The following is a 26,423-nucleotide window of genomic DNA, read 5'->3' as shown; positions in this document are numbered from 1 at the left end:
CCCGCACCTATCAGACATTAATGGCATATTCTGTGGATAAGTCCAGATTGGAATACCCTTCTAACTCTACATCTGTGTGTGGGGAAACTGAATTTTGAGATTTGTGTCAGAAAGAAAACGATAAAGGGATGTCACTAAATGAATCCCATCAACTAGTAGAAAGGACGTTTTGGCAGCATTGGTGCACTAACCTGGAAAAAGTAAGAGCTGGAGACCGTACATTTGTCGGAGCTGCAAAGCTGAACCAAATCTCCTTAATAGTTAGCTTCATGCTGCTTGAGTCCGGAGGAGGAGGCATCAGGGGAAGATCTTTTTTTAAGTCATCTGATTCAACACCTTCATCCTTCAAGGTAAAAGACAAAAATATGTAATGACTTGTATTGCATATTTAATGATCGCAGAAATAGTGTAAGGGAGGGCAAACAAAAAATTGATTAGAAAATGCAAGTGAAGTGATACAATAGGCATAAAGCTAGCAATCAGGGCAGGAATAGTCAGGAAGGTTATACAACCATTACGTGGCTTCCTTTAGGCCTCTGTAGCCGAGCTGGTTATTCCATACAAAGTGGGTACTGTGACAGCATTATAAAGGGGATACAGAAGGAGCACCGTCCATAAAAGTAAAGTAAGAACCTGCTGTATTACTAAACTAATAATCAACAGCAGGGGCGTACACAGCTCTCATAGGACCTCATAGTAACACCAAGTATGGGCTCCCTGCTTCATAAATATGGCGCTCAGTCTGAACAACACACATGCAGCTAGGCACTCTGTTCTATGTCTCCTGTCTCCCTTCAGTACATGATAACCCGGACGGTGTGCAGCCACCACTAGGGGGAGATCAGTCCATAGGAATTTATATAGCTGCCACTGATCTCAATTGAAGTTGCAAAGAATATCTTTGCCCTGAGTTCCCTCTAGTGATGGATGCCGGAAAATGCTTTGAAAATGATTTATTTTGGGAACAGAAGGAGTTCAGTGTTGGGTTCCCCCCCGTACTCCTGGGCCCATAGCATTGCGTGGCTTGCCTTGACAGTATACACATCACTGATCAACAACATGCACAATTAAGACACAATTCTAAGTTTAGAGGTATGGCAGGGATGAATTGTGTCAGTGGAAGTAGCTACATGCAGCAATCACCTCCATAGTATGGTTACTGCCATCACTCATCCCCATACAGATTCATTGTCTCTGGGCAGCAGACTGCTTAACCCCTTCTCAACCGTCCCCCATAAATTTACGTTAGTCAGCGGGCGCCTGTTTAAAACAGCTGGCAACCAGGACTAATGTATGCGATCAATGATAACATCGATCAGATACATTTAACCCCTCAGATGCCATGGTCAAATGTGACAATGGCATCTGAGAGGTTAAAGACTGGGAGCAAATTCTAGATGCCAGCAGCCACCACTAGAGGGAGCCTAATAGCTAACTGCAAACTGAATAATAAGTCAATATGCAGCAAACTCCTTCCTGGCATGGAAGAAGGCCTGCAAGAATTTCATAGATTGTACTTTAACATAAATAATTGATGCCATATAAAATTTCTAGAAATAACTGCTATAAATGACAGAAATGTAAACTGTTATAAAGGTTAGAATTTTAAGGCCATCTCTCATTTAATCAACATTTACTTACTTGTTCATCCGACACAGAATTTCCATTGATATCAGAGGATGGGCTCATGCCATCACATGGAATATTATCATCAGACACATCAGTGCTATACCCACTTCCAGTGGGTGAATCAGAAGAATCATTAGACTTAAGGTTTCCACTGCGGTCATTGGTGCTAGATTTCCCCATTACACCAAAGGAATTGTATAAGAGGGCCCCAGATTGTCGCCCGCCTGAAAAAAAAAAAATATAATAACATTGATGGAATTCATTCAAAATAGAAAAAGGGCCTCAACTCCAAGTAGAAAGACATCTGCCAAAGCTGGAAACTAAATAGTGGATGGAGCTCGAATTCGAAGGCTCCGTCCATTGTGTAGCAGAATTGACTCTACAGTTTCCAGTGTCGGCAGCTGCCATAAACAGCCGATTGGTGGGACTCCCACCAATTTAATATTGATGACCTATCAGGAGGATAGATTATCAATGTCAAAAAGCTGGAACAACACTTTAAAGGGACGATGAACATGGTGTTTGACTGACAGGACCATCTCCTTGACTTCATTGAGCTTTAAAAAAAACTTTGAGATATCATACTGATATCAAAGGTTTTGATAGGTGGGGGCTCTGAGTGCTGAGACCCCCACCAATCTCTAGAACAAGGGGAGAGAAGCGCTCACATAGCACACTCTCTCTTTGCAGGAGATGGGATCAAGAGAAAGTCTAGGAGCCCGTCTCGATTCTGGCTCCTGCAGTGAGGAGAAAGAGCGTACTGGAGATGACGACAGCGGCAGCAGGATGAGACAGAGTAGTTGAGACTGTCACAAAGTAACAAGTGTCCACGTGACAGGAGCTTGCATTAACCAATGACCACTTTCTACTGTAGTAAGGAAAGTGCTCGGTGGTTACTGAACTGCCCCTGTAAGGCTCCATTCACACGTCCGCAATTTCGTTCAGCGAATTGCGGACCCATTCATTTCTATGGGGCAGCACGATGTGTTGCCCGGATATGGAATTGCGGACCCGCACTTCCGGGTCCACAATTCCGTTCCCGAAAAAAATAGAACATGTCCTCTTCTTGTCCGCAATTGCGGACAAGAATATGCATTTTCTATTAGTGACGGCAATGTACGGTGCGCAAAATGCGGAATGTTAAGGACGTCTGAATGGAGCCTAATACAGATATAGCCTGTCACTCTGTGAGAGGAGCCTGTACTATCTAATGCACTTCACAGCAGAGGCCGGTCCCAGAGGTAATCATCTAGAAACACAGCCAATCACACAAACAGACAGATAGTGTGGGTGTCTCAACTAGCGACCCACGGTTTGTGTGTGGCCCTGGTCTACTGTGTTTTGATGACTGGCCATCTTTTATCTGCCTTCTAACTGCTTGACTTTGCCCACAATACTGTAAGTATGTGCTTTCACTGCACAACAATAACTGAACAATCACCTTTAACGACCAAGTTTTCAATTCCACACTCAAACATTATCCATCCCCATTTTTCTTGACTTGGGCCAATGCGGGTTACATCGGTAGTCGGAGGCTGTTCAGTTTCATCCACAAATGTAAAATCATCTAATTCTTCCAGCGTGAAAAGAACCTTTGATTTTTCAAAGGGAATAGTGGTGATTGCGCAGGTTCCTACATCTGATCAAAGGGAGAGAAAAATATAATCACACAGCAGTTATCTACAATGCAGCAGACACTATGACATTTGGCTATCTGTACAAAAATTGTAGTCCCTCACACTGCAATGGGAGACGGCTAAGTTTCATATTCATTAGAGAACAGCCTCCCTGAGGCAGATAGCATTACAGTCTAAACTCCTAAAAGTCTGCAGATGGCAAAGTCCATATGTTCTCAGGAGATTATACTACAGTGAGAAGACATTAGCTTCCCTGCACGACATTTACGTACAACTTAAAGTAGACGCAAAGCACAATTCATACTGTATCATACTGTTATGTGACCCAACAAATGTCTCACCAGATGTATCCAAGCCTCTGAGCTGACAATGTACTCGATGAACATTTAACTTGGCGGCTATTTCTTTCCCTTTCTCTGCTCCGGCATTAGACCTCAATGACCCAGATGACTGTGGCTGCATTTTTGTAGCATTGGCATATTTCTCCAAGTTTACGGGTGGACGGCCGGTCTCTGGATTGTTTGCCGTTTCTTCTACTACACCTCTTTAATGAATCAATAAGGATAAAACAGATTCCACATTTCAATAATGGAACATATGGTAGGATACTTACTACATAAGAGAAGCCATGACATTATGATCAGTGCGGGGTCTGAAGTCAATCCAAAAAATGAATCCTGATCAGTTCAACATTTCTCCTGCACACATTGTCAATGAGGCAGTTTTGCAGGGAAATGCAATACGTTAGCTAAAGGGGTTGGCCAGTTAATATAAAATCTTGACTAACGTGTGGGAAAATTGGATACATCCGATGAATATAATATCATTAGCACCACTGATCATATCCATAGACGGCCGCAGCTGGAGGGTCATGAGATGCAACCTGTCCATTGGTAATCTCAACCAAAGTCCATGGAAACACAGTGCACATGCTATAGTTTCCAGAACGCTTGGTAGAAAGCTTTGATGTCAGCATGCACAGGTTGTAGATGCAAGCGCACGTGAAAATGTATTACTAAAGGTCCAGGGATCTACGTAGTGCAAGTGCAGTGTTTATCCATAGAGTTTGCCCAAGATTAATGATGGATCACCTCAATGACCCTCCAGCTGCAGTGCTGTCAAAAAAGACTAGGCTGTATGCATTTACACTGTGAATAAACAGTGTAAAACTGCCAATGGCAATATATTACTAAATTGAATTCCCACCCAAAGGCAAGATCATATAGATTATAATATAACCTCTCCAGATTATATATAACCTGTCTATCTCTTCTGGTATCTTCTATCTTCTTCCTCTATCAAACATGCTGTCATAACCCCATTATTAAAATAAACCTCACTAATGATCAGTCTCTACTCTCCCCTTCATCTCTAAACTTCTGGAATGCCTGGTCTACTCTCACCTCATCCCTTATACCTCTGTTAATTCTCTCATTGACCACTTAGAGTCCGGTTTCCGCCATCTACACTCAATAGAAACAACCCTTACCAACTATCAGCAGACTTGGTTTTCAGTACCACCACCTCTATGCTGATGACACCCAACTTTGTGCCTCCATCCCTGACATCACCTCTACACTACTACAAAACACAGGTGATTGTCTGTCCACTGTCTTTAACATCATGTGCTTTCTCTATATGAAACTCAAACTTTCCAAAGCTGCAAAACTAAGCCTACCTAAGCCTGAAATTTCACTCTGTGTGTGGCACTACAATAACTCCTAGGCAGTTTACCCGCTGTCTTAGGGTTATGTTTGACGGTGATCTTTCCTTCACCCCCATCAATCGCTTGCTCACTCATGGCACCTGTACCTGAAAAACATCTCTAGAATCTGCCTTCTTGTTATGGTGGAAACAACCAAGACTCTCATTTTGGTCGTGATCCATTCTCATCTTCATTACTGTAACTCATTACTAATTGATCTTTTCATCACTAAAGTTTCCCTTCTTCAATATATTCTGAATGCGGCAGCCATGGTCATCTATCTGTCCAGCCAATGCCTCCGTCCTGTGCCAGTCATTGCAATTGAATCCAATTTAAACGTCTCACTCTCATCCATAAAGCTCTCCACAATGTTGCAACCCTTTACCTCCTGCATCTTTGTCTTCCAGCCTAGCTGTGCTCTTCACTCTGCTAATGATTTACAACTAACATCCTCCATAATTTGACCCTCTCAATCCCATCTCCAAGACTTCTCTTGTGCTGCACTAGTTCTCTGGAATTCACTACCCCAGTCAATCAGGTTAATTCCCAACTCCCACAGTTTTAGGTATGCCCTAAAAACACATCTTATGAGGGTGTACTATCACATTCCCTAATCTAACTGTGCTACATTCAACTCTCTTCAACATTACACCTCAGATTTCCTCATCCAGCTGTATCCACCACACCCCATGCACTCAAAAGCTCTACAGATGCTGGCTAGCTAATGCAGCTTTATATCTACTCCCCGTGAGTTTTAAGATGGCTGGACCATTGTACAAAACAAGTACCGTACTTCTTACCCTTTGTGACTGAACCTACATCCTCATGGAGCAGGGTCCTCACTCTTGTTTGAACTTTTGATCAGTTTGTTACCCTGTAATGCCTGGTTTTGTTTATAAATGGTTGTAAAGAGCTGCGGAATATGTTGTCACTCTGCAAATAAAGATAACTGGCAAACCCCTTTAAGTAGAACTGTGACTCTGTGTGTGGATCCTGGAAGTTGACCCCCCAATAATTAGGAAGCAATTACATATGTTAATTTTATGCCATCATTTTCTATGATGGGAGAACCCCTTTATTTGGATATGTGAACTTATGTTAAGTGTTCTTGTGCACAAATAATGACAGATCAAAGTGAGACCTCACAATTAAATCTAGGAGATAATGGCCAAGGAGAGAAAAAGGCGCTCATACGCGCCAGGAGCTAGAAGCAGCGCTCTCTTCACCAGCGATTCCACCCACCGACTTGAAAAAGGGGTCCGCAGAACCCCGAAACGCGTTGTCACTATAACAATAATAAAAAAACATTGGTTTCTAAAAATACTCTGGTTGCGTTTTTGCGCCTACGGTCCACCCCTCCACTCGACCCCCGGTCCAGTGAAAATATACCCTAATTAAATCTAGGGGACAGTACTCTGGGGCATCCAAAAGTATAGTACATGCACCTCTCCAATAGGGAGATGAATGTGGAATAAAGACACCTGCTACTGCATAAGGAGTGCTGCCTCAAAGCGGGATCTCTATGATATGAAGTTATCCTTCAGAAAACACTTGCTGAGTCTGCACCTTATATATTTTACCTGTTCATTCGGACTTGTGTAGCAATTCTATCAAAGCAAAGCGCGATTAAAGACACATGTGTGACACTTTTATTTGCAGTTATATTAGATGACTCTTCAATGGATGCTTGTAACAAACACAAATTCACCTGAAAGAAGACAGAATGGTTATTTTCAGAGTACCTCCAGCTACTTTTCTTAAACAAAGATGTACAATACGACACAATTCTGAGGCCAGTTTAGCAGTAAGGGGATGAAGTCCTGTAGTAGAGTGTATACATTATGTTGCACTGATTGAATCTATGACTTGGGGGGCGGGGCTTCTCACCGTCTGACAGATTTACGATCACTTGGCTATTAAGTTATAGCTCAAGTCTATGCCAGCACCTAGCTTGCTTAAACTTGAGTTTCTGGTGTACCAGAGATGCGACTATGTGGCATTTGCCTCTTAATAAATTAGGCGCTTCTTACTCCAATGCACGTATGGAAATGTCCACCATTCTCTCTACAGCTGGCATGTTCCTCTATTACAAGGTTTAAGGTAATGCTGTAACTATTCTCTGTCTTCACACACAACACAGATTTGCTTCTGATGCAATGCTCTGTAGATCCCCAACACATTGGACACTGAATCTTTGGTCCAGCATGTGAAACATGATCCCTCCAGAGACAAGGAGGATGGACACAGGACAAGAGGCATGTGTAAGTTCTCTTAAAACAGGGAAGGGCGAATTAGAGATAACCAAGTGTTCATACTGAATCATTGTCTGCTGGCACAGATCGTGATTAGACTGCACAATCTGCCGCCGGCAAACAATGATTTTCAAGCATGCTTAAATCGGTTGTCCAGGTTCAGAGCTGAACCCGGATATAACCTCTTCTTTATTCATTTACTATATATGAGTGGAGGACTGAAGCATTTCCTTGCCCTGATGCTCCCCCTTGCCTTACGCTGCATCATTTTGCTTACTGCTGGTGACTAGTGGTGTACCCGCCTGTAAAACAGCCTAGGGCAGTGCTATACAACGCTCATCTGTGCCGGTGACGTCAGCAGGCTCATGGCTAGGTGGAAGTCTCCGCCTAGCATAGTGAGGAGAAGCCCGGTACATCATCAGCAGTAAACAAATAGAAGGAAGAAGGCAGACATCATTTTTTAGTCCTGACAACCCCTGTATAGCTAAATAAGAAACTCTAATCTAAACTGCACAGTTCAACAATTTATCTTCCTTGTTATCCATATAAAGAACAATATTTAGTAATATGATCTCCTTGATGCCTCAACGCCACATCCTACACAATAAACATGAGTAGCTTAAACATTATATATATTATTTTAGGCATCCAAAGCTCTTGGGAACATACTTTACACAAGGTATACCTTGGGTATTGAGACATTGGCTTGGAGCCCCTTGATTTTCACATTATCTTGGTTCAGTCCACCTTTGGTCTGTGTTTGATTTGTGCTTCCTTTAACTTGACTCTCAGGTTTGGATAATTTATTATCTTGCTTTAACGATAGCTGGAAAAGAAGAATATAAAGCAAATGCTCAAACATTACCTTCTCATTGTGGATCAAGGCCAATAAATATTTCACTGCATGTGTATATGTATCATCTCTAAATAGTGCTCTGGGGATACTATCTACTGGCAACGAGACAGCAATCCACTTTTTCCCTACCACTAGTTTCATGAGAGATTTACACATAAATTATATATTACTCTAATACAAAGATTGGAGCTCCATTCTTCAAGAAAGCCTCTTAAGATTTCACTTGTGATTGGAAAACCGTTTTCAGGAAATATCTACAGGCTACACTTGAATGCGATCTACATTTACTACTTAAGCTATATTAGACACCCCGATGCCGCAGATGATTGTTGAGAGGGAAGTGTTCCCTCCCAGCAATCATCAGACAGCTAGCGGAGGACACAGCTGCTATTTACATGCGGCGATGTCCTCCGTGGCATGGGGAGGAGTGATCGCTATACCATCGTTCGTCTCCATGCAGGGCAGCAGTGTGCTGGGGGCAGATCGCTATTACACAGCATGATCTGCCACTGGCTAGCCCAGATCTTTCAGCATGCTGAAAGATCTGAACTGCCCGATGAACCAGCATTTGCTCGTTCAATTGGAGGCAGTATTAGACTGCCAGATGATCGCTAACAAGCATTCATAGGAACGCTCTTTAGCAATCCTCTGCCAGGAAATCTAGCAGTCTAATACACCGTTTACTCTGAGCCTCTTTTCTACATATGCACAGACAAAACATAATCCAAACACTACGTTACGACCTTCACTCTCAAAACTATGCCAGCTGCCAAGATTGATACTTCCCAACATCAAGTATCTGCTTAAGGAGGACCTGTCACCTCTCCTGACAGGTCTAAGAAAATACTTGATTTCCCCATGTAATAACCATTTTGGAGCATATTCTTTTATAACTCTATGATGTGCCCTTCCTCCATTCCTGCTAGAAGATAATGACTAGAGGTACAACTGGGTTTACCAACTGGGGGTTTGCCCCTGCATAGTATGCCACTGGCAGCATTGATTGTACAGTATCAGACTGTGCAGGGCCACCCCCAAACTGGTAACACCAAGTTTTACCTTTACTCATAATCTTATAGGTGGTGTAATAGAGGAATAGCATCGAGTCATAATGATAAATGCTCCAAAATTGTCATTTCAAGTGGAATACAATTTTTTGCTAAAGCAGACAGGACAGATTGCAGGCCCTTTTTAACTGATCTAATATAGAAGCACCAGATCTACAAAGCACAACACAGACCACATGTAATTTAGGCTATTTTCACACTAGCGGCAGGACGGATCCGACAGGCTGTTCACCCTGTCGGATCCGTCCTGCCGCTATTTTGCCGTGCCGCCGCTCCGTCCCCAATACTATGGGGACAGGGGCGGAGCTCCGGCGCAGTGCGGCAGTGCACGGCGAAAGGCCGCTGGACAAAAAGTACTGCATGTCCGACTTTTTAGTCGGCCTCTCACCGCGAACTGCCGTGCTGCGCCGGAGCTCCGCCCCGTCCCCATTATAGTCAATGGGGACGGAGCGGCGGTCAGGCGAAATAGCGGCAGGACGGATCCGACAGGGAGAACAGCCTGTCGGATCCGTCCTGCCACTAGTGTGAAAGTACCCTAAGTTGTCAGAAAAAAAAAAAAAAGGATAGAATCTTACATTTTCTGAAAATGTGGTTTTACTGTCTTGCACAGCTTCTTTTAGCACCTTCGCATGTAGGTCATCAACAATCGCAGCTGGATGTCTGGTGCTGGTGAAATGTACCATCGCCTCAATGTACCTGGGAACAGAAAAAAAAGGTTACAAATCCCAGTAGTTAATGAGAAAATAAATCAAACTGATGATTACGTAACCCAGGAAAGCAGTGTGTTATTTTAATATACATTATATAGATCCTTAATGAGGCAGTTTCATTAAAGGGGATGTCTAATAGTGGAAAGAAATTTCCATGGGGAAAGGCACAGTGTAAAATAAAAAAAAATAAAAAATGCAAGCGGCAAGCTTCCATCTCTGCCCACTGGATAGGAGGGGTGATGTCCTGTCAACATGCACATCAACGCTGCAGGACAAGCAATGGTTACATGTCAGGTATGGCACATTGGTCACATGCTGTTAATGCACAGGTCGCCAATGAGGCCAATGATTCGCCAAAAGGGCTGATGTGCACGATGACTAGTCGTCACAATTCCAGTCCAGCAGGAACCAAAACTGCAGAGGCAGGAGCTCGGCATTGGACCTGGAACACAGATGTTTTTTTAAACTGAGCCTGCCCCCATGGAAATTAAATTTCATATCCGACAACCCCTTTAAACAAAGATCTGTGTAATGAAAATATGACTAATTTGAGGAAAACATCAGTAAGAAATGCAGTTCTTGAGGTGACCATACACTTTAAATAGCCGTTGGCTGAGCCAGATCCAAACATACCTGTGTTCTCAATAGGAGAGAGGAGAATATGCCACAGCCAGACTTCTCTGAGGATAAAAGATCAGGTATTTTGAAATCCAACATGCCTGATCCCTCTTTTCCTTTACATCAGCTGTTGAGGGAGAGTCAGGATGACACCGTACACATCAGACCCGCTGAAATCAGTGGATTCAGCCAACATTCCTCTAATGCAGGGATGCCCAACCTGCGGCCCTCTAGCTGTTGCAAAACTACAACTCCCAGCATGCCTGGACAGCCTAAAGTTATTAGGGCATGCTGGAAGTTGTAGTTTTACAACAGCTGGAGGGCCGCAGGTTGAATATTCCTGCTCTAATGTGTATGGCCATTGTAAGGCAACCAGTCATCACTTATGTTTATATTACTGTTAACCACAGACGCAGCGTTTAGTCCCAGAAGACCGTACTGGGGGTGTAGATGCCCTTGAAGGGAAGACAATTGGAGTAAAACTTTCTCTCCTTTTGACAAGCTCTGTCCATAATTTGACCATAAAATTAAAGAATTGTCAATAACACATCTATTACAAAAATCACTGTTCTGGTGTGTTTGAAGAGAAATCCAACCAAGTCATTGATGTAAGACAAGTTATCTCGTTATTCTCGGAACATCACTAAAATATAAATATCACAAATATTGTGGAGACCAGAATCACTTGAACAGATTTCTTACTATTATTTGACTTTTTTCTACAAATCCGGAAAAAGCAGCTCAGCCAGAGCAGAATGGAAGACACAACTGAGCAGCCGACAATATAAAGGTGGGAAATAAATGTACCTGTCTAGTACTTCCGCTACAAGGGGACTCAGAACAACATCCACCGCTCCTTTTACTTCTACGATGGCTGTGGTCCTTGTGTGAGAAATGGGTTGATCTAGAGTCCATTCTTCAGTTACTGTTTCATCATCTGTGTTGTCCATAGTTTTTTTCTCCAAGGGAGTGTAAGGTGTGCTGAACAATAAAAATAATATATAATCCTTGGAATGATCATGGTATATGTGGTAAAAAAAAGGCCTGAGGTTGGGTTCATATCAGGTTTCTGGCCTAAATTTAAAGTTTACATTGGGGGGAAAAAGGACTCAAAGGCATAGAACACTGCGCTTTTCCATCCTGCAGAACAGGTATACGTTAATGTATACTTTTTTTTTTTAGAATGGAATTCTCTGGATGTCACTGTATGGCATCCATTTGAGGTATCCATTTAACGTATACATTTTTGGTACACGTTAAACAAAAATGTGATGTGAAACCAGCCTTATAGACACAAGGAAATATCTTTGGGGCTAGCATAGTGTAGAGTTTAGTGACAGATACACTGATTTCAATGGTCTACCATGTGTTAACATGAAGCAGTTTGGTGCCCCATCGTTCCGTCGCCGATTAATAGGTTTTTTTTCCCCCCCTTGTTGTGCATAAGGAAAAAAAAATTGTCAATCAGCATGCATAACACTGGACTCCTCACTGGCCATGCAACGCACAATTTCAGGCATCAGTTTTCTAAAACTGCTTTAGGCTAACATACTAGCAGACCTCCCAACAGCCCCGCACCGATGGCCAAGTCCAATGGTGAAGGAGGGAGACGTCTGCTTCCTGCTTCATCATTGAAAGCGGGTGATCTCCCCACCAGGCGTGATGCAGTGACGTCATTGCGCCTTAAAGGCTGAATAACAAAGCACAGTGGAGAAAGCTGGATAAGCTTTATTTCCGGGAGAACAGGGCAAGGTGTTTTTTTTTATTTTATTACCAACATAGGGGCCAACAGTACTGTAAGGGGTCACTGGGAGCACTAAAAGTGGCATTCTACTGTGAGGGAGCACTAAAGGGGGCATTCTACTGTGTGGGAGCACTAAAGGAGGAATTACTACTGTGAGGGAGCAGTAAAGGGAGCATTCTACTGTGTAGGAGCACTAAAGGAGGAATTACTACTGTGAGGGAGCACTAAAGGGAGCATTCTACTGTGTGGGAGCACTAAAGGAGAATTACTACTGTGAGGGAGCACTAAAGGGGGCATTACTACTGTGTGGGAGCACTAAAGGAGGAATTACTACTGTGAGGGAGCACTAAAGGGAGCATTCTACTGTGTGGGAGCACTAAAGGAGGAATTACTACTGTGAGGGAGCACTAAAGGGGGCATTCTACTGTGTGGGAGCACTAAAAGTGGCATTCTACTGTGAGGGAGCACTAAAAGTGGCATTCTACTGTGAGGGAGCACTAAAGGGGGCATTCTACTGTGTGGGAGCACTAAAGGAGGAATTACTACTGTGAGGGAGCAGTAAAGGGAGCATTCTACTGTGTGGGAGCACTAAAGGAGGAATTACTACTGTGAGGGAGCACTAAAGGGGGCATTCTACTGTGTGGGAGCACTAAAGGAGAATTACTACTGTGAGGGAGCACTAAAGGGGGCATTACTACTGTGTGGGAGCACTAAAGGAGGAATTACTACTGTGAGGGAGCACTAAAGGGAGCATTCTACTGTGTGGGAGCACTAAAGGAGGAATTACTACTGTGAGGGAGCACTAAAGGGGGCATTCTACTGTGTGGGAGCACTAAAGGAGGAATTACTACTGTGAGGGAGCACTAAAGGGAGCATTCTACTGTGTGGGAGCACTAAAGGAGGAATTACTACTGTGAGGGAGCACTAAAGGGGGCATTCTACTGTGTGGGAGCACTAAAGGAGGAATTACTACTGTGAGGGAGCACTAAAGGGGGCATTCTACTGTGTGGGAGTACTAAAGGAGGCATTACTACTGTGTGGGAGCACTAAAGGGGGCATTACTACTGTGTGGGAGCACTAAAGGAGGAATTACTACTGTGAGGGAGCACTAAATGGGGCATTCTACTGTGTGGGAGCACTAAAAAGGGCATTCTACTGTGTGGGAGCACTAAAGGAGGAATTACTACTGTGAGGGAGCACTAAAGGGGGCATTCTACTGTGTGGGAGCACTAAAGGGGGCATTCTACTGTGTGGGAGCACTAAAGGGGGCATTCTACTGTGAGGGAGCACTAAAGGGGGCATTCTACTGTGTGGGAGCACTAAAGGGGGCATTCTACTGTGTGGGAGCACTAAAGGGGGCATTCTACTGTGAGGGAGCACTAAAGGGGGCATTCTACTGTGAGGGAGCACTAAAGGGGGCATTCTACTGTGAGGGAGCACTAAAGGGGGCATTCTACTGTGTGGGAGCACTAAAGGGGGCATTCTACTGTGTGGGAGCACTAAAGGGGGCATTCTACTGTGTGGGAGCACTAAAGGAGGAATTACTACTGTGAGGGAGCACTAAATGGGGCATTCTACTGTGTGGGAGCACTAAAGGAGGAATTAGTACTGTGTTGGAGCACTATAGGGGGCATTACTACTGTGTGGGAGCACTAAGTGGGGCATTACTACTGTGTGGGGCATTCTACTGTGTGGGAGCACTAAAGGGGGCATTCTACTGTGTGGGAGCACTAAAGGAGGAATTACTACTGTGTTGGAGCACTATAGGGGGCATTACTACTGTGTGGGAGCACAAAAGGAGGCATTACTACTGTGTGGGAGCACTAAAGGGGGCATTACTACTGTGTGTGAGCACTAAGTGGGGCATTACTACTGTGTGGGGCATTCTACTGTGTGGAAGCACTAAAGGGGGCATTCTACTGTGTGGGAGCACTAAAGGAGGAATTACTACTGTGAGGGAGCACTAAATGGGGCATTCTACTGTGTAAGAGCACTAAAGGGGGCATTACTACTGTGTGGGAGCACTAAAGGAGGAATTACTACTGTGTTGGAGCACTATAGGGGGCATTACTACTGTGTGGGAGCACTAAAGGAGGAATTACTACTGTGAGGGAGCACTAAAGGGGGCATTCTACTGTGTGGGAGCACTAAAGGGGGCATTCTACTGTGTGGGAGCACTAAAGGGGGCATTCTACTGTGTGGGAGTACTAAAGGGGGCATTCTACTGTGTGGGAGCACTAAAGGAGGAATTACTACTGTGAGGGAGCACTAAATGGGGCATTCTACTGTGTGGGAGCACTAAAGGGGGCATTCTACTGTGTGGGAGCACTAAAGGGGGCATTCTACTGTGTGGGAGCACTAAAGGGGGCATTCTACTGTGTGGGAGCACTAAAGGGTGCATTCTACTGTGTGGGAGCACTAAAGGAGGAATTACTACTGTGAGGGAGCACTAAAGGGAGCATTCTACTGTGTGGGAGTACTAAAGGAGGAATTACTACTGTGAGGGAGCACTAAAGGGGGCATTCTACTGTGTGGGAGCACTAAAGGAGGAATTACTACTGTGAGGGAGCACTAAAGGGGGCATTCTACTGTGTGGGAGTACTAAAGGAGGCATTACTACTGTGTGGGAGCACTAAAGGGGGCATTACTACTGTGTGGGAGCACTAAAGGAGGAATTACTACTGTGAGGGAGCACTAAAGGGGGCATTTTACTGTGTGGAAGCACTAAAGGGGGCATTCTACTGTGTGGGAGCACTAAAGGGGGCATTCTACTGTGTGGGAGCACTAAAGGAGGAATTACTACTGTGAGGGAGCACTAAAGGGGGCATTCTACTGTGTGGGAGCACTAAAGGGGGCATTCTACTGTGTGGGAGCACTAAAGAGGGCATTCTACTGTGTGGGAGCACTAAAGGGGGCATTCTACTGTGTGGGAGCACTAAAGGGGGCATTCTACTGTGAGGGAGCACTAAAGGGGGCATTCTACTGTGTGGGAGCACTAAAGGGGGCATTCTACTGTGTGGGAGCACTAAAGGGGGCATTCTACTGTGAGTGAGCACTAAAGGGGGCATTCTACTGTGTGGGAGCACTAAAGGGGGCATTCTTCTGTGTGGGAGCACTAAAGGGGCATTCTACTGTGTGGGAGCACTAAAGGGGGCATTCTACTGTGTGGGAGCACTAAAGGAGGAATTACTACTGTGAGGGAGCACTAAATGGGGCATTCTACTGTGTGGGAGCACTAAAGGGGGCATTACTACTGTGTGGGAGCACTAAAGGAGGAATTACTACTGTGTTGGAGCACTATAGGGGGCATTACTACTGTGTGGGAGCACTAAAGGAGGAATTACTACTGTGAGGGAGCACTAAAGGGGGCATTATACTGTGTGGGAGCACTAAAGGAGGAATTACTACTGTGAGGGAGCACTAAAGGGGGCATTCTACTGTGTGGGAGTACTAAAGGAGGAATTACTACTGTGAGGGAGCACTAAAGGGGGCATTCTACTGTGTGGGAGCACTAAAGGGGGCATTCTACTGTGTGAGAGCACTAAAGGGGGCATTCTACTGTGTGGGAGCACTAAAGGAGGAATTACTACTGTGAGGGAGCACTAAATGGGGAATTCTACTGTGTGGGAGCACTAAATGGGGCATTCTACTGTGTGGGAGCACTAAAGGGGGCATTCTACTGTGAGGGAGCACTAAAGGGGGCATTCTACTGTGTGGGAGCACTAAAGGGGGCATTATACTGTGTGGGAGCACTAAAGGGGGCATTCTACTGTGTGGGAGCACTAAAGGGGGCATTCTACTGTGTGGGAGCACTAAAGGGGGCATTCTACTGTGTGGGAGCACTAAAGGGGGCATTCTACTGTGTGGGAGCACTAAAGGAGGAATTACTACTGTGAGGGAGCACTAAATGGGGCATTCTACTGTGTGGGAGCACTAAAGGAGGAATTACTACTGTGTTGGAGCACTATAGGGGGCATTACTACTGTGTGGGAGCACTAAAGGAGGCATTACTACTGTGTGGGAGCACTAAAGGGGGCATTACTACTGTGTGGGAGCACTAAAGGGGGCATTACTACTGTGTGTGAGCACTAAGTGGGGCATTACTACTGTGTGGGGCATTCTACTGTGTGGGAGCACTAAAGGGGGCATTCTACTGTGTGGGAGCACTAAAGGAGGAATTACTACTGTGAGGGAGCACTAAATGGGGCATTCTACTGTGTGGGAGCACTAAAGGGGGCATTACTACTGTGTGGGAGCACTAAAGGAGGAATTACTACTGTGTTGGAGCACTATAGGGGGCATTACTACTGTGTGGGAGCACTAAAGGAGGCATTACTACTGTGTGGGAGCACTAAAGGAGGCATTACTACTGTGTGGGAGCACTAAAGGAGGCATTACTACTGTGTGGGAGCACTAAAGGAGGCATTACTACTGTGTGTGAGCACTAAGTGGGGCATTACTACTGTGTGGGGCATTCTACTGTATGGGGGCACTAAAAGGGCCAATCTACTGTGTTGGAGCACTAAGGGGGCATTCTACTGTTTGGGGGCACTAATGGAACATTCTACTGTGGGGGGGGGGGCAGTAAGGGGGCACAACTACTGGGGCAGGGCACTAAGGGGGCACAACTAAAGTGTGTGGACACTAAAGCGGGATTCTAGTGTGCGGGGGCACTAAGGGGACAAAACTACTGAGTAGGGACACTAAGGGGGAAAAACTACTGTGTGGGGGACAAAAGGGACTGGGTGGGATTGGGGCGTGTATGGACAGACACTGAGGAGTTAAAGGTGTGGTTTAGTATAAAAAACATTTGCCAACAGTGTCCCTCCTTGGGCTTTTTAAAAGTTGGGAGGTATGCACTAGTGAAATCAGTAGATCCGTCCCCACACTATGGTGGCTGACAAGTTCCTTTTAATATAACAATGGTGGTAAAACGACAAAATATAAAGCTTTAAACGTAACTAATAATTAATTTGCATTTTGGAGTCTATAACAAAGTAATATTCAACATTTGCAAATTTGCAGCTCACCTGGAGGAAGTGCCCATGAGTTGCATCCCTCTGTCAAGTAAAGCATTGGCTGAAAGGCCTTGTTTTACAACCTTTAGACACACAAAGATTGGGTTACAAAACAAAACAAGGATCTATGACTAATTATGCAGTAAACACATATCTTTACATACAGAACTGTGCAAACGTTTCAGGCAGGTGAAACGCTGCAAAGTAAGAATGCTTTCAAAAATACAAGTAGTGCTAATAGTTTAAATTTACACCTGTTCTGCAGCAGAACAACGGCATAACATACAGTCAATGTCATTATGAACTATCTTCAAAGCAAATATGAACAAGGAGTCCTGGAACGGATGATATGGCCTTCCACACAGCCCTGATGTTATTGAGCCTGTCTGAGATTATATGAAGAGACAGAAAGATTTGAGTAGGCCTACATCCACAGAAGATTTGTGGTGAGTTCTCCAGAATGGTTGGAACGACCTCCGTGCAGTGTTCCTTCAAAAACCATGTGCAAATATACCTAGAAGAACTGATGCAGTTTTGAAGACAAAGGTAGGTCACAGCAAATATAAATTTAATTAGATTTCTCTTTTCTTCATTCACTTTGCATTTTGTTAACTGTTAAAATAAACTATTAACACTTTTATTTTTTTGGAAAGGATTCTTACTTTGCAGCATTTTTCCCACACTTGCCTAAATCTTTTTTACAATACTGTATAAACATATAGAAAATGTGCATGTACACACTAAGCAGCCATAACATTAAAACCATCAAAGAATGGACTCCATAGAATGAACCATCAAAGTATGAACTCCAGCCCTACAGAGGTTCAGCTGAAGATCTTATCAGCTGTATTCGGGATCATAATCCCTGACATAGGAGAGGAGGATGAGGCAGGTCTATAGATTCTGAAGTAACTTGTCCTGCTGTGTGATTAGGACAGGTTGTGTGTGTTCTAATAGGACAGCGGCCATTTTATTTCCCCTGATGATTGCTCCTTAGACAAAACAAGCCATTATAATTAATGGAAGGTATTTGGGAATATATTTATAATAAAGTAATATTTAAGTATTTGTAATTATTTTATTTTCTTAATTCCCAGAGAACCCCTTTAAGCTATTAATACCCTTTCTCTAATTTTAACCTACCTTAAAGGTTGGGACACAGAGCTGTTCATAAGACATTGAACTTTCTTCACTAGTCGGCGTATCTAGATCTAAAGGTCGATGCAGGGAAGACTTTGAAGTTCTTTTATTTGTGGGGTGTTTAACAGACCAGTTAAACACCTGGAACTGGCTCAGATAGTTCTGGTAACAAGATATTACAGGCTGCTGATTAGTCTGTTCATTGTCTGTGGGTTTCTCAGCTTCCACTGTATATGTATGCTCCAAGGGCTCTTCTTCCCCTCCTAAAGCAGACACAAATGAAGCCTGGGAAGCATGAGTTCGGATTGGCAACATTCTTGCATCCAGTCTGTCTTCTCCAGGGACAGAAGCAGTTAAAGGACCTTCTACACTGTGGTATATTGAACTCCGACTGTAGTCAATATTTTGAGGCTGCCTTTTTCGTCTTTTCCTTCCAGGATATGTGCCAGGGCCTTCATCACTGCTTATAGGTTCAAACTCCTCAGCTGCAGAAAAGTACGCTTCACTGTCTGCCATTGACATGCTAGAATCCATTGAACGGTATTGATGAAAGGAGTTGGAATCGGCTGATGGAGTGTAAGGAAAGGAACCAAAACTTCTCCTCTGCTTTGGTGAGTCCAGGACATTTTCATCACTACGTGAGACATCACTACTAAACTGAACTCCAACAGGTCCTGGGGCCTTGTCACCATAAAAGGCAGCAGACAGGCTCTTAGTGCTGCCCAGTCTTGTTGAGCATACAGATGCCTGACGCTTCAAAGGAGATCGGAGTGGAGAATGGACCACAGATCTGTCCTGAGAGTTTGGGGAAACAGGGCTACCTCCCGAAGCTTCAACAGGAACACTGAAATCAAGAAATAAGTCAAATGATAATTATGTTTAACAGATTTTTTTATGACTACCGTATTTTTCGCCCTATAAAAGAAGGGCTCATGCATGTGCAACTTTTTACATTTTCATTTATATAGCCATATGAAGGCTTATATTTTGTGGGATAAGCTGTATTCTTTAAGGGCACCATTTAATTTACCATGTCTGTTATTGGAAAACAACTCTCTGTGGGGTAAAATTGAAAAAAGAAAAAAAAAAGCAGCAATTTCGTCAAGGTTTTTGACATCACAGTGTTCATTGTTTGCTAAAAATCACATGACTTCCTTATTCTACAGCTCTATGCGAATACGGCAATACCAAACTTGTATAGTTTTTTTTTACCACTTTAAAAAAATTTTTTAAACGTTTGAAAAAAGTAAAAATTTTGTTTGCATCGCGATTTTCTGGCAGACATCATTTTCTGTCCACAGAACTGTCGTTTTTATTGGTACCATTTTTTTTTAAATCAATTTTCTTGGAAGGAAAAGGTGACTAAAAACCGCCAAATTGTGTTTTTTCCATTACAGTGTTCATCACATAGAAATTTTATTTTATATTTTAATAGTTCAGACATTTTCAATTGTGGTGATACCGGATATGTTTATTTTTTATTGTTTATATATTTTTACACGTAGAATTGAGAAAGGGGGGTGATTGAAATTTTTTATATTTTAACTTTTTTAAAGCTTTTTTTTACTTTTATAATGATAAATCTTAACCCCCCTTAGGGGCTATAACCTGGGATCTTCTGATCCCTTGTCCCATTCACCCTAATTTAGATTCTATTAGGGTGAATGGAATTTTGACATGCTCCCTGCTGAGCTGTGCTTCGTGCACAGCTTAGTAGGGAGCTTACCAGGGCAGCCTGGGAAGCTTCAGAAGTTGCCAGGCTGCCATGGTAACCAATCAGACCCCCGCAATTTCACTGAGGGGGCTCTGATCCAAAGGCAGAGGGAGATTCATTCCTCTGCTCTACCTTACAGATGCCACAAACGTGTCGATCTTGGCATTTGAGGGGTGAAATTATGGGGATTCGGTAAGATCACTGTTCCCTGTCATTGCGGCCGGGTGCCTTCTATACAGTACAGTCGGCACCCGCCATGTATGGAGAGGGCTTACTGCAACAGCCTACCCCATACATTATCTCAGCCGCTGTGACGTACCATTAAAGGTGTTTTTCAAAACTCCGAAATAAATGGCCAAGCTGAATGAAGGGGCAGCAGCTCCCCATTTCATTGTTAAGCTAGACACACCATGGTACATTTGGATGTGGCTGTGCCAGGTGCTGCAGCTCAGTCCCATTCACTTGAGATAGTGTGAGCTTTAGTAGCAATTGCAGTAAAACCAAATGTACAGTGCTGTACCTTATAAATGGACAGACACCCATACTTAGCTGATCTGCACTGGTGCTAGGTGTTGGAACGCCACTGATCTTATACTAATCAACTCTAGTGAGGATAGGACATCAATACTACAATTCTGGAAAACCCCTTTAATTTCAATATTAAAGTGATACTTTACTATCCACTGTAAAGTTATGGAACTTGCTCCAAGAGGATTTGGCAAAGGCTGAAAGCTTGAGTACATTTAGTAAGTGTTAGACGTCTTAAGGCCTTTTAACATGGCCAGATTGTCCTCCCATTAACGAACACTGTTCGACAATAAGCATGTCAACTGGCATTAATAAAGTGCCTTTTACATGAGGCAATTACCAATAGTATGGAGGGGTGGATGTGAAGCTGATTATTTATAATGCCAAAAAAGTCATATCAGTCAACAAACATGTGTTTGCTCATTCGTTGGGTGATATGTACCATATTTATACGTGGCAATGACGGTGTACAAATGTTCCTTCATAATCATCTGCCCCTATGAAAAGGGTCCTTTTACTTCAAAAATACAATATACATACTTAGTGCCTTATTAGGTCACATTTACACAACCATGGGACGGCTGTGCCTGTTTTGCGGACCGCAGTCAATGGGTGTGCAATGCAAAATCAGCACAGCTGCCCCATGGTCGTGTGAATGAGGCATTAGTCAGACCAATTTTCGGGAACAAGCATTCATAGGAATGCTCATTCCTGATAACTGACCAGTAGACCTGTTTGTCACCAGTATCGAAGATGCACCATTATCGGGCAGCACATTCACATTGCATCGATGAAAACCATCCTGCCTGAATATTGGGCAGTCTAATAAGAGCCATTAAGCGTCTGTGATGCATTGTTAATATATATATATATATATATATTAATATATATATATATATATATGGATAATCTTCTCAAATACACGTTTGCGCCCACAAACTTAAATGATATTGATTACGCCAGTTTGGCCTACATCAGGTTGCAGAACCCCCTTACTGAACTGAAATTCAACTTTTTGATGGCTTTTAAAGCAAAATAAACCTATAAAAAAAAACAGTATTATATATTTTTTAGCAGTCTATGGCAACTGTAAAAATTTAAAATTGCATACCTGTGGGCAAATGATTGAATATAAACACCAAATAAAAGGTATATTTTTAGTTTCACTTTCTAAGAAAACTTTTTGTGACTGGATCATTGAAATGGGCACCAGTTAATAATGGTGAAGACCCCTGTAAATCATGTCATACAGCAAATAAACTATTAATACAACAAAAACTAGCCACCTTCTATGGGAATCTTGTGATTTTGCTCGAGGTGGATAGTCTACTTGTTCAAGGCTTTCCTCTGTAACAGAAGATGGGCTGTCTTTATCAGCAGCCAGCAAGGGAAGTGCAGCACTACAGCTGCTGTTCTCTTCAGAAGATGATGAGCTATGAGAACGTAGTGGGACTTGTAGGCTTAAGTGCTGCGATTTTCTTTCGATCTCTATAACCACAGACCTGGAGTCCCATTCCTTTCGTCTACAGCAATTAGTCTTACCTAAAAAACAAACACTTATAATTTTCTTTAGAAGAAGAGAAAAGCACATTCCGAAGAGGAGAAGCCCCTATAACGCAAAGTTCAAATTCGGGTTCTTCCGCGGTATTCAAGCTGTCTTTTCTACAGCATCTGTACAAGTACAATTTATTGTAAATGTCTTACATATGTACAAACCGGATTCCAAAAAAGTTGGGACACTAAACAAATTGTGAATAAAAACTGAATGCAATGATGTGGAGATGGCAAATGTCAATATTTTATTTGTAATAGAACGTAGATGACAGATCAAACGTTTAATCCAAGTAAATGTATCATTTTAAAGGAAAAGTACGTTGATTCCAAATTTCACGGTGTCAACAAATCCCCAAAAAGTTGGGACAAGTAGCAATAAGAGGCTGGAAAAAGTAAATTTGAGCATAACGAAGAGCTGGAAGACCAATTAACACTAATTAGGTCAATTGGCAACATGATTGGGTATAAAAAGAGCTTCTCAGAGTGGCAGTGTCTCTCAGAAGCCAAGATGGGTAGAGGATCACCAATTCACACAATGTTGCGCAGAAAGATAGTGGAGCAATATCAGAAAGGTGTTACCCAGCGAAAAATTGCAAAGACTTTGCATCTATCATCATCAACTGTGCATAACATCATCCGAAGATTCAGAGAATCTAGAATAATCTCTGTGCGTAAGGGTCAAGGCCGTAAAACCATACTGGATGCCCGTGATCTCCGGGCCCTTAAACGACACTGCACCACAAACAGGAATGCTACTGTAAAGGAAATCACAGAATGGGCTCAGGAATACTTCCAGAAACCAATGTCAGTGAACACAATCCACCGTGCCATCTGCCGTTGCCAGCTGAAACTCTACAGTGCAAAGAAGAAGCCATTTCTAAGCAAGATCCACAAGCTCAGGCATTTTCACTGGGCCAGGGATCATTTAAAATGGAGTGTGGCAAAATGGAAGACTGTTCTGTGGTCAGACGAGTCATGATTCGAAGTTCTTTTTGGAAATCTGGGACACCATGTCATCCGGACCAAAGAGGACAAGGACAACCCAAGTTGTTATCAACGCTCAGTTCAGAAGCCTGCATCTCTGATGGTATGGGGTTGCATGAGTGCGTGTGGCATGGGCAGCTTGCATGTCTGGAAAGGCACCATCAATGCAGAAAAATATATTCAGGTTCTAGAACAACATATGCTCCCATCCAGACGTCATCTCTTTCAGGGAAGACCCTGCATTTTTCAACAAGATAATGCCAGACCACATTCTGCATCAATCACAACATCATGGCCGCGTAGGAGAAGGATCCGGGTACTGAAATGGCCAGTCTGCAGTCCAGATCTTTCACAAGAGAACATTTGGCGCATCATAAAGAGGAAGGTGCAACAAAGAAGGCCCAAGACGATTGAACAGTTAGAGGCCTGTATTAGACAAGAATGGGAGAGCATTCCTATTTCTAAACTTGAGAAACTGGTCTCCTCGGTCCCCAGACGTCTGTTGAGTGTTGTAAGAAGAAGGGGAGATGCCACACAGTGGTGAAAATGGCCTTGTCCCAACTTTTTAGGGATTTGTTGACACCATGAAATTCTGATTCAACATATTTTTCCCTTAAAATGGTACATTTTCTCAGTTTAAACTTTTGTTCCGTGATTTATGTTCTATTCTGAATAAAATATTAGAAGTTGGCACCTCCACATCATTGCATTCAGTTTTTATTCACGATTTGTATAGTGTCCCAACTTTTTTGGAATCCGGTTTGTATACAACAAAAGAACTTGAAAATAAATCTATTTAATGTCATGCCCACCTTCCCCAGCTTTCTGAATCTCTTTAGTAATTATCCATTCACTTGGTTGCAGTAAAGACTGTCCATAGTACATATCAGACTCAGAACTGGTGTTTGAAAATGCAGAGCTACTGGAGGGGGTCAGGTCCTCCAATCTGAAAAAGTCAAGCCCTGTGGCAGTGCCACCAAAAAACCTGCACCCTCCCAAGCAACCACACTTATTTCTACTCCTCTTGTTCTTTACAGTTTCATCAGGCCATAGGAACCACAACCTATAATTAATTGAGATAAAAAGATATTTGTTAGTTAAAAAGTGAATCACAATTCCTTAAAAATTAATTTAATTCATTTCTAATGAATTCTCACAATTCCAGCAGAATAAAAAAGCTTGGTCATAGGCTCAAAAACCTAAAAAAAAAAACAAAAAAAAAAACAGAGCTTATACGGCCGCTGCTGCATCTCCCTGTACGGCATCGGCCACCAATAGCAGGCTGCGACGGGGACGAGCCTCCCTAGCATCGCAGGTGACGCTAGGAAGGCTCGTTCCGTGCCTGTATGGGAAGAGACGCAGGTGCCAGGAAGCGAGGCAAGTACAACCTCTGTGAGGGGTCCAGGCATATGGAGGGGCATTATAGAACTTGGATAACCCCTTTAAAGATGTTAACACAGCACGCTACTTGCAATGACTGCTACGGAGTCCACAAAATGTTCAGCCAAACTCACCTTTTAGTTCTGCTGTCATGAATTTCCAAAAAGCGCCTTTGGACCTCATGTTTGGAAGAATGGTCAGCAGCTAGGGCTATATCTGCTGTAATAAGCCCTAAAACCACAGAGCCAGTTTCCAGCCAATAAGCTCTGCGTAAAACTGAAGGCTGGAGTCCCAATCTGCTGCCATCCAACTGTTCAATGTACTGTCTCAGCTGCAAATCCTGGATAGCTGCACTAATACCTTCACCTACAGCTTGGTTATGGAGGTTACAATTTGCAAGTCGAATAGCACCCATCTGTTAAAAAAACACACAACACAGTGATATAAAATGATCCTTGAAAAGGAATTTCTGAGCGGGTCGAAACCTTGTATAGTTTTATTATGCCGGATAACTGGTTACCACCCCTCTGTACCATTACTGCAGACTGCTAGCAATTCATTCATAACTTCTAGTACAAATAATAAAGGAATGGCACAACATAGAGACATAAGAACAGATGCTCCAGAATTGTTATTACATGGGGAATGCATGAAGCTATTAAAACAGACATGTCAGGAGAGGTGACGGGTCCTCTTTAAAGCTTTAATACCAAAGGGCTATACAGATAGGAGAAGCAATTAGACATGGAATGGGGAAATTACCTACAATCGTGTTAACCATCAAGATACTTGGTATGTATCCTGGAGGTTGGACTTAAAATTAACTAGCTGGAAAATTATAGGGGGTCATTTAATAAGCTGAAATATGCCTATATTAACCCTTTAGTGACCACTAATACGCCTTTTTACGGACGTAAATAAAGGGATTTTTAGCTAAACAACTGGCTTTAATCAATCACATGAACCCAAAATGGTGCATTAAAAACTATAACATGCTCTGCAAAAAATAAGACCTTATACAAGTACATTGATGAAAAAACAAAAGTTATAGCTCTTGGAATGCGATTTTTAAAAAAAATGTGCGTGGTCACTAAGCAAATTTCAGATGCAGAAATTGTGATAGTTGCGCCGCAATCTGCGACTTCTCCCCACTCACGCCAGGTCAAAAAAAAAAGTGCCCGTGGCATGGGCCAGCATGCCCGTCTCATTTACCATATTCTATGCCTGTTTTAGGCATAGGAAAAGGTCTAAATGTAAAACAGCCAGGACAGCCTCTTCAAAACTCCGGCGGATCCACCGAAAGTTTAGAGGTTTACTAAGACCAGAGTCTAAAACGCCGGTCTAAATAAATGCGCCCTATAGTGTTCACATGTTTTTAGTTAATGGATCTGAAAGTCCCGTCATGTTAGTAAGAGGTCTGTAGATCTATACACACAACTTCCTCATAAGAAATTAGTACATGTGAAAATGCTTCTTTATTACAGGTATACATTATGGTCTGATTCCCAACAAACACGATTTCGGAAGCTAATTTACAATGGATGTTTACCACCAACATCAAGAGCACTGAATAACTATAAACACTAAGAAATGCTCAAGTGTAAAGGGAGAAATAATACTAACATGGCCTTCATACCCCTGTTCCTAGAATGGTGAGCACCTTCTGTACTTGTGAACAGTGATGGCCAGTTCACAGTGTTCGCCGACAAACACTGCGAACTGGCCATCACTGCTTGTGAAACGTTAAAGGGGTTGTGTCAAGTTTTCAAGTCACCTAGGGTGCTGAAATGATAAAAAATTAAATTTGGCTGCTTCGCCGAATTTCACTAATAAAATTCCCGAAGCGTATTTCTTTGTATGTAGCGAGCGCAGTAATGGAGAACGGTG

The 26,423-nt window shown here is 43.0% G+C and overlaps 1 protein-coding gene across 9 annotated transcripts in view; it reads right to left on the bottom strand.

Annotated features, from left to right (window-relative positions):
• KIAA1109 (KIAA1109 ortholog) overlaps window positions 1-26,423 on the bottom strand; it is a 307,652-nt gene that overhangs the window by 151,233 nt on the left and 129,996 nt on the right. For all 9 annotated transcript variants that reach the window (XM_040418406.1, XM_040418409.1, XM_040418408.1 and 6 more), the window contains exons 25-37: window positions 24,671-24,951; window positions 23,969-24,219; window positions 21,905-22,160; window positions 18,380-19,220; window positions 17,249-17,319; window positions 11,282-11,455; window positions 9,722-9,842; window positions 7,909-8,049; window positions 6,552-6,679; window positions 3,608-3,810; window positions 3,071-3,268; window positions 1,642-1,853; window positions 192-343 (exon numbers count right to left, since the gene is read on the bottom strand). In XM_040418406.1, the coding sequence (XP_040274340.1) occupies window positions 192-343; window positions 1,642-1,853; window positions 3,071-3,268; window positions 3,608-3,810; window positions 6,552-6,679; window positions 7,909-8,049; window positions 9,722-9,842; window positions 11,282-11,455; window positions 17,249-17,319; window positions 18,380-19,220; window positions 21,905-22,160; window positions 23,969-24,219; window positions 24,671-24,951 (3,029 nt within the window). The remainder of the gene's footprint in view (window positions 1-191; window positions 344-1,641; window positions 1,854-3,070; window positions 3,269-3,607; window positions 3,811-6,551; window positions 6,680-7,908; window positions 8,050-9,721; window positions 9,843-11,281; window positions 11,456-17,248; window positions 17,320-18,379; window positions 19,221-21,904; window positions 22,161-23,968; window positions 24,220-24,670; window positions 24,952-26,423) is intronic.

Source organism: Bufo bufo, chromosome 2 (assembly GCF_905171765.1).
Source record: "Bufo bufo chromosome 2, aBufBuf1.1, whole genome shotgun sequence".
NCBI classification, from domain to species: Eukaryota; Metazoa; Chordata; class Amphibia; order Anura; family Bufonidae; genus Bufo; species Bufo bufo.
This window is presented reverse-complemented; position numbering and strand designations above follow the sequence as displayed.